This window comes from Pteronotus mesoamericanus, unplaced genomic scaffold (assembly GCF_021234165.1).
Source record: "Pteronotus mesoamericanus isolate MK-2021 breed Mesoamerican mustached bat unplaced genomic scaffold, CSHL_Meso_final contig_20, whole genome shotgun sequence".
In the NCBI taxonomy this organism is placed as follows: domain Eukaryota; kingdom Metazoa; phylum Chordata; class Mammalia; order Chiroptera; family Mormoopidae; genus Pteronotus; species Pteronotus mesoamericanus.
This window is the reverse complement of record NW_026555085.1, coordinates 7015732-7023838: the sequence shown is the minus strand read 5'-3', so window position 1 is coordinate 7023838 and position 8107 is coordinate 7015732. Positions and strand designations below refer to the sequence as shown.

At 43.5% G+C, this 8107-nt stretch overlaps 1 protein-coding gene across 1 annotated transcript; it reads right to left on the bottom strand.

Moving 5' to 3' along the window:
• Positions 1-5655: 5655 nt before the first annotated feature.
• LOC129067015 (phosphatidylinositol N-acetylglucosaminyltransferase subunit P-like) lies at positions 5656-6164 on the bottom strand. The gene is made up of 2 exons (XM_054568731.1): positions 5973-6164; positions 5656-5905 (listed from the first exon to the last, which is right to left on the bottom strand). The coding sequence occupies exons 1-2, from the start codon at positions 6125-6127 to the stop codon at positions 5656-5658; spliced, it is 405 nt and encodes a 134-aa protein (XP_054424706.1). The 5' UTR covers positions 6128-6164.
• Between the last annotated feature and the right edge of the window lie 1943 nt (positions 6165-8107).

Below are 8107 nucleotides of genomic sequence, written 5' to 3'. Positions count from 1 at the left end.
GGTTTTTGTGAGGCCTCTCTCCTCTTTGCCTTCCTGGGGCCTTTTCTTTGGGCCTGTCTGTGTCCTAATCTCCTTTTCTTATAAGGGCCTCCTGGATTCGGGCCCACCTTAGTGCCGCACTTTACCTTAATGACCTCTTTAAAGGCCCTATCTCCAAATACAGCCACATTCGGAGGTACTAGGGATGTCAACACATGAATTTTGGGGGACACAGTTCAGCCCGTAACGCTTGGTGATTTTCTTGGCCTGCAGTGGAAGGGAGGACGGTGTGCCTGCTTTGGAAGTGCAGGTTGGAGACTGGTCCCAAGACCACCCCTCAGAGCTGGCCTCCTTCCTGAATTAATTCCCTGGGGCCTCCCCTGCCTACCAGTTCGGATTAGGGGGAGTTCAGGATGCAGCCTCTGGACACGGCCCCCACTGGCCAGCGGGCTGGGAGGGGGTCAGCATTGTGACCAAAAGGCTGGGCGAGCAGCTCTCTCCACCCAACAGTAACGGTCTGGTTGCCTTTGTCCTTGAAAACTGCTGTCTTTAAAAACAAAGTTTCAAATTCTCTACCTGGAGCTGCTATCTATAGGATCATCCCTCAATCTTTTTAAAAAGAGACACACTTTTAGCATTTGTGTTTTTACAAAAGTAACTCACTTATTGTTGAAAACTTGGAACAGAAGAAAACAAAATTGAAGATAATCTGACCTGGCAGAGATAATTATTGTTAACGTTTTGGTCTCTATATCTCTCTGTATTTTTCTGTGTGTCTTAACCTCCATCACCATCTCCATCTCCATTTATGTGATAAAATTTACTTTAAAGATAAGATTATACCATAACACTTCATAATTTCTCAGAGCTAAATCTTTGTCATGATTATTTACTAATTATACATGCCTAGAAGTAAAATATCTTCTTGAACTGAATGCTTCAACTGAAGAGGAAGCAATAGTTAAAACTTTTAAACTTTATTTCCTAAGGGTCAAACTTGAAAAGTCATCTCCCCACCTCTGATCCCTCCCCAGAGGGAATCACTGTTACCAACATCTTACATTCTTCCCACAGATAGTGTGTGTGTGTGTTTGTGTGTGTGTGTGTGGAGAGAGAGAGAGAGAGAATATATTCTCCATAACTATGCATATGTACATATAAATGACTATATGTATACACATACTTTTTTTCATAAATGGTAGTTAGTACCCTCTATATACTACTCTGCACTTTGCAGTTTTCACTTAACAAATTCTTTTGGAGAACTTTCCATGTCAGCACATAAAAAACTTCTTCATTTTTTTTAAACAGCTGCACAGTGTTTCATTGTAAGTACATACTGTAATATATTTAAATAGTTCACTATTGATGGGCATATAGGTTGCATGTTAATTATATATGGCTGTGTAACAAATTACTCCAAAATGTAATAACATAAAAGATCAAGACAAATTTATTTCTTTCTGTTGGTCAGAAATTTGAGAAGGATTCAGCGGGACAGTTCTCGCTTGGGGTCTCTATGGGGCTGCAGCCACCTGGGACTGGAAGATCAGTTTCTAAGTTCACACACTCACAGTGGGGCCTGTTGGGGCTGGCTGGGGGCTGGGGGCCTCGGTTCCGCTGCGCACAGATCTCTCCGCAGAGCTGGGTAGGCGTCCTCATGGCCTGGACGCTGGATTTCACAGTGTGAGTTATCCAAGGGGCCAAGATGGTAGCTAGCCTTGGAAGTCACACGCCTTGGCTTCTCTTGCTTGTGGCAACAACAAAGGTCTATCCAGGTTCGGGGGGAGGGAATAGATGCTGCCTCTCAGTGGAGGAGTGCCAGCATCACATGTCAAGGCGAGCATGGAAATAGGATATAGTGGTGCTTCCATCTTTAGGAAATACGACCTGCCATCAGTCATTGCCAATATTTTGCTATTATGAAAAAACAATGGTAAGTACACTTTAAGACCTTTCATTTCTATTACCAATTCCCTCTAGAAAGTTGTACCAATTTAGATTCTCACCAGCGGTGATTGAGAAAGTCTGTATCTCCACATCCTTACTACTACCAAGTTTATCTTTCAAAATCCTTTGCCAATTTGTTACGCAAGAAATGGTATCTCAATGTCTTAAGAAAATTCCTTCTAAAAAAAGTAGAAGACCTAAATTTGATAGATCTGTATCTGTACTTGTTTGCTTCCATGACAAACCACCACAAACTGGGTGTCTTAAACAACAGAAACTTAGTTTCTTATCATTCTGGAGCCTGGAAGTCCAGGTGTGAACAGGTGTGGCTTCTCCTGAGGTATCTCTCCTTGGCTAGCAGACATAATTTCTTGCTATGTATTCACATGGCCTTTCATCTGTGCATGCCCTCTTAGATTAATGCCTACTCTTCTGACCTCATCTAACCTTGATTATCTCTTTAAGGGCCCTGTCTCTAAATATAGTAACAAGACGGGTTAAGGCTTCAACATATGAATTTGAGGGGATACAATTCAGTCCATAATAGCATCCCTACTGACTTGCTGAGCAGTTAGGGGACAATCCCATATCTTTCTGTGCCTCAGTTTTCTCATCCATTTAAGAGAAATATACCACATTCCCTCTTCCTCTTCCTCATTGTATTGTCATGACAATTAAATTAGAGAGTATACATGAAAGGGTTCTGGAGAATACAATTATTAACACATAAGATATTTGTAACTTTGGGTCTCATAGTTCTGAACTTTCCTAACATGAAAGACCATTTGTGGACCAGGCAGCAATTTATAGGGTATAGAAATGTATCAGTTATCTGTTGCTGTATAACAAGCTATCCTTGAACTTAATGGCTTAACACAAGGATCTATCATTTCTCACAGGTCTGTGAGTTGGCTGGATGGTTCCGCTGCTTGTCTTATTTATGCAGCTGCAGTCTGCCATGACAGCTTGGCTTGGCTGAGAGGCCTAGGCCTTGCTCTCTGTGTGGTCTTCCATGCTGGGCTTCTTTACATGATGATGGAATCATCCCAAAAGAGAGCCCAGCTTCAGAAGTTGCATAGCACTTCTGCCACATCCCATAATTCAAAGCAAGTCACAAAGCCAACCCAGACTCCAGGGGAAGTGACATAGATTCCACCATGTGATAGCAGAAATAATAAAGTCCATTGCGAAGGAGCAAGGACACAGGGGTGGGGATAATTCTATTAGGGGCCATTATTGCATGAATTCTCCATGAGGATGGTGTACAAAGTTCATTTGCTGAGTCAACATGCCCCATACATGCACCCATAGACCAATGAACTTTAACTTTACTCTTGGCAATGACCTGGTGCCTCCCAACTTGTTCCTAACTCCATTCTCATCCAATCCCGCTCAGAAGCTCTGTGGGTTGGCTGTGTCTCTGGTCTGGGGCCCTGTTTATGCCCTTTGGTCTTGCTGATGCATCTGAGGACTTTGATTTGGATTATCCTTTAAGCCTTCCTGCTCCTGGCTGGCCTCGCCCTGCTTCCTGGAACTCACAGCGCAGCCCAGCCCTCCCAGCTGACCTCTGGCAGGGCCGCTCTCTCTTTGGGGAAGTTCATTCTCTTGACCCATTTCCCAGGAAAACTGCTTAGACCACCTGAAAGGGCAAAACATTTCTCTCCCTTCTTATTTACCCCAACCAGTAAGCTCCAGTAATTCAGGACTTTGAGCAATTATACAATTTGTGCTCCAAATTTTAGTCACTTTTTTTGGTCTCTCACACCTGTCCTTTAGAGCTCATGCGTTATTGAGAATATAAACCCATGATGTTGTTATTGCATAGAGCAATAAAAGGAAAAGATAATACCAGTACAACAATCTCACAGAATGCTTTATTGGGTGGGCTGTTGAAAAGTTACATGAACCACATTTTCCTAATTGAATTGCATTTTTTGATGTAGCAGCAGAACTTGCTGCCTGAGGACCCTCAGAGGTCTAAAGGCAGAGCATAAAATTTGGGTTTCTTTATAAACCAAGTTTTCTGTTAAGGGGCAGCTTTTTGGTAAAGATATTAATTTGCTAATTATTAAAATGAGTCTAGTGTTTTAAGATGAATTAATTTAAGAAACAAGGTATACAACAATTGTATAGTTAACTACTTCTTGTGTAAAAAGGGGAGAAAATATAAAATATAACGTAACACACGATATGTGTGTGTGTGTGTGTGTGTGTACCTACCTCCTTTTTTTCGAAAGTACCTATAAGGAAACAGTAATAAGGACTCGGGGGGAAAAAATGGGTGTCTGACACCAGGATGGGAGGGAGATTTTTCAGTTTACCTTGTGCACTTTTTGAATTTTTTAACAAAAAGAAATCAATATTGTGGGAGTAGAAGGGACTCTCCAGGGTGCTGGAAATGTTCTGGGTCTTGGTCTGATGGTGGTTACGTGGGTGAACACATGAAAAGCCATCGAACCATATACTTAAGGTCTGTGCACTCTGTTATACTTTCAAGGAAGTGATGTCTTTTTTTATGTACTAAAGAAGGTTTTATTACCATATTTAATATTTATAATAAATCAAGAAAAACAGTCATCTTTTTACCATTTAACAAGTAACATTAAAATGTTTAATTTATTTTAAGTTAATTATGTAACATAAAATATGATTTTTCAACAAATACATTTTAAAGTGACTTACATCATGTTTGAATTAGGGCCTAAATATTTATGAAAACATAGACTAAATTTAACTATGTGTCTTGGCAGAAAGTAATGTCTTTTAATGAAAAAAATTAAATATATTAAAAATTATGTTTTTTAAAAAAAGTCAGACGAGCATTTATTGCCTTGCTCCACAAAAGTGGATGTGTTTCTGAAAAGTTTACTTAAGCCAGTTTCTGTAAAGTGAAGCATAATTTCCAATTGGCCTCCATTATAATGTACTTATTCCAGTGCTGGTCTGGATCTGAGTGTTGGAACCCTGCTGGGGTGAACCCCGTGCCCTCTGTATCTGGGCATAGTGATAGCGACAGAAGGGGAGAGGTGCCCAGTGTCCCCGAAAGCTTGAAAAATAAGAGCCCAGTGGAGGACAGAGGAAGAGAAGACACACCAAGTCTCCTGCAACCAGGACCCTGCTGTGTGCCACACATACTGGTATCACTGAGGCAGACAAAGAAACCTTCTGAGAGGCAAAAGAGAAAATTAAAATTGAACCATTTACTAATAATCCACTAATTTGCTTGCAAGGATGCGAGCAATGGGAATGCTCCTCATTGCTGATGTGAATGCAAAATGGTACAGCCACCCTGGAAGACAGCTCGGCAGTCCTGAGAAAGTTAATCATACACTTACCATATGATCTAGTAGTCCAATACTAGATATTTGCCCTAGAGAAATAAAAATGCATGCTCACGCCCTGACTGGTGTGGCTCAGTGGGTTGGGTGCGTCCTGGAAACCAAAAGGTCACCAGTTGATTCCTGGTCAGGGAACATGCCTGGGTTGAGGGCCAGGCCCCCAGTTGGGAGCATGTGAGAGACGACTGATTGAAGTTTCTCTTGCATGCACATCGATGTTTCCCTCCCTCTCTTTCTCCCTCCCTTCCCCTCTCTCTGAAAATAAATAAAATCTTTCTTCTGACATTTTTCAAAATATTTCAATGCCAGGTATTAACAAGACAGGTAATTATGGTCCAAATTATTATGTCAAAACATAATAAATGTTTGAAGGTAGTCTAAATTCAATTCAGTTTTTGGTATAAAGTTCTTTGGCTTTAAGACAGAACATTTGGTTTACTTCACTGATAGGAATATCTCTTAATGCTGGGATGGCCTCTTCTTGGTATTTCTTCTGCTGTTGGTTTTTCGCATAGTTACCCGTGGTTGCACGAGTGGAGCTGAGTGGCAAGGTACTCATCTCGTTTACTCCAAATAAGAGTACATACGCGATTACTACAGTGATGAGGAGGTAGATGGGCAATGCAACTACCCAATACCTGGTATATCCGACTTCTGAGCCTTTCTGCAGTTCTAGGTCACAAATATTTCTTACTGGCTTCCCTATTTTGAGGCCAATAGGCTAAGCTTAAGGTGTTTAGCCAAGATTCAGGAATAAAAGCCCTCATGAGATATAGTATGAAGCCAAATTGGGAGCTTAAGAAAAGAACAAGGCCACAAATCGATCTGTCTGGCAATGGCAATGATGAATTTCCCACCATTTTCCCTGTGGCTTTGAGAGAATCTCAATGTGGAGTCCCCTGGGCAAGCGCGGATAGCACCCCATCCCCGTCCAGGTACAGGCGCTCCGCGACCCTCTCCCAGCAGGATAAATAAAATCTTTTCAAAAAAATGTATGCTCACACAAAGCCTGAACATGAATGCTTATAGTTCATAGTGGCATTATTCATAATTGCTCAAAATGGAAATAACCCAAATGTCCTTCAGCTGCTGAATGGGTAAAATGTGGTAAACCCACACAAGGGAGAACTACACAGCGATGAAAAAGGACAAAGACCAACACATACAACGTGGATGAGTCTCAAATACACGATGCTGAGTAAAAGAAGCCAGACTCAAAAGACCACATACTACATGATTCCATATATGTGGAAACTATAGGTGAGAAAACAGATCAATGGTTGCCAGGGTACAGGGGCTGGCGAGGAGAGGGAAGGAGAGGATGACAACAAAGGGACAGCACTTCGGAGGGGATGGAACTGTTCTATGTGTTGATTGTGATGGTGGTTATGTGACTTTTGCCCAAATTCACAGAACTATACTGCATAAAGTGTGGGTTTTACTCTATGTAAATTATTCCTTCATAAACCTAATTCATTTAGCACCTTACTAAGGCCAATTCCCATACCTCAACTCAGACTAAACCCTGTGGGGACACTTGGGGACCAGAGCCAGGGTTCTCGGGCTGAACTGGTCCTGCCCTTTCTGAGGGGGCTGTCCATCAGAATCACTGGTGAGCTTTAAAAAGCTGATGCCACTGTCCCGGCCTAAAGAGCGGGTTCTGATTTAATGGGCTCGGGGCACAGCCTGGGCATTGGGAGTTTTTCAAAGGCTTCCCAGGTGATTCTAATGACCTAGATGCCGCGCTCGCTAACAGTTGGGACTGTGATTTATTCAACTCTGTATTCCCTAGATACCCCCCTAAATATGTGCATTGCAGCACGTGGAGGTAGACTGAATGGTGTCAAAGAGCTGGCCAGTGAACACCAGGAATAATCACGTGGGGCTGCCTCTGTTCTCAGTGCTGGACACGTATTCATTCACTTGATGCCCCCACCCTGTCCCCAGGGAGGTAGGATGCGGTTATCCCCCTTTGACAGGTGAGGAAACCTGGGCACAGAGTAGTGAAGTCTTTCTTGCCCAAGACAACTTAGCCAGTAAGCGGCAGAGCTGCCTGGGGGCCTGGACCACTAACTACTGGAAGATGCTGCCCCCCAGTGCTGGTTGGGGCAACATTTTGGAAGCAGACAGGCCTGAGTTTGAATCTTGGTTCATCACTTACAGGAAGGGAGGCCATGGACAAGATATTTAGCTTTGCTTGTTTTTACCTGTCTCATTTGTAAAACATGAACCCTTGAACTGATGTCAAAAGGCTGTTACGGAAGGAAATGAGATGATGTCTGCGGAGAGCTCCCTGTATAGTAATACTCAAAGCTAGCAATGGGAATGAACATGGGAAGAAATGAATGAATGAATGAATGAATGAATGAAGCCCCAGAGCCCCAGTGCGCCAGCAACAAGAGTAGCTCCTGGGAAGGGAGGTTCCCAGGAGGGAAGGCAGGGAGAGGCAAGGTCTTCCAGCTGACTTGGGTCCCCGAGAGGCGCTCCACCCTGGCATCTGCCGGCTTTCCTTCCTCCCTGCCACACCCAGCTCCCCCTCCAGGGGCAGACACCAGGTTGTTGGGGAGCCTCCAGCCTTTTAGAAGTAAGGACTTTGAGTAGTAAAATTTTGAGGCCCTTGGAGTCTCTGCTGCCTGATGCAGCCTGAGCCTGGGACGCACAGTGTCTCTGGAAGAGTGAATCCAGGGAGGTGCTGCCAGGAAAGGCTGGGGCTCCCCCGGGTCACACAGGCCCCTTTCAGCTCCCAGGAGACGGGTCTTGAGGACGGCACAGTTTCAGTGTCCACGGCTCTCCTCTCCAGGGAGACCCTGGGTACTGCCAAGTCCGTGCTCTTCTCTACC

What these genes read in the sequence shown, in the direction of transcription:
- LOC129067015 (XM_054568731.1), bottom strand. Translation starts at nt 6,127, where the DNA reads ATGGTGGGAAATTCATCATTGCCATTGCCAGACAGATCGATTTGTGGC. An exon ending in TTAGCCTATTGGCCTCAAAA is followed by an intron (nt 5,906 to 5,972) that starts TAGGGAAGCCAG and finishes CGGATATACCAG; the next exon opens with GTATTGGGTAGTTGCATTGC.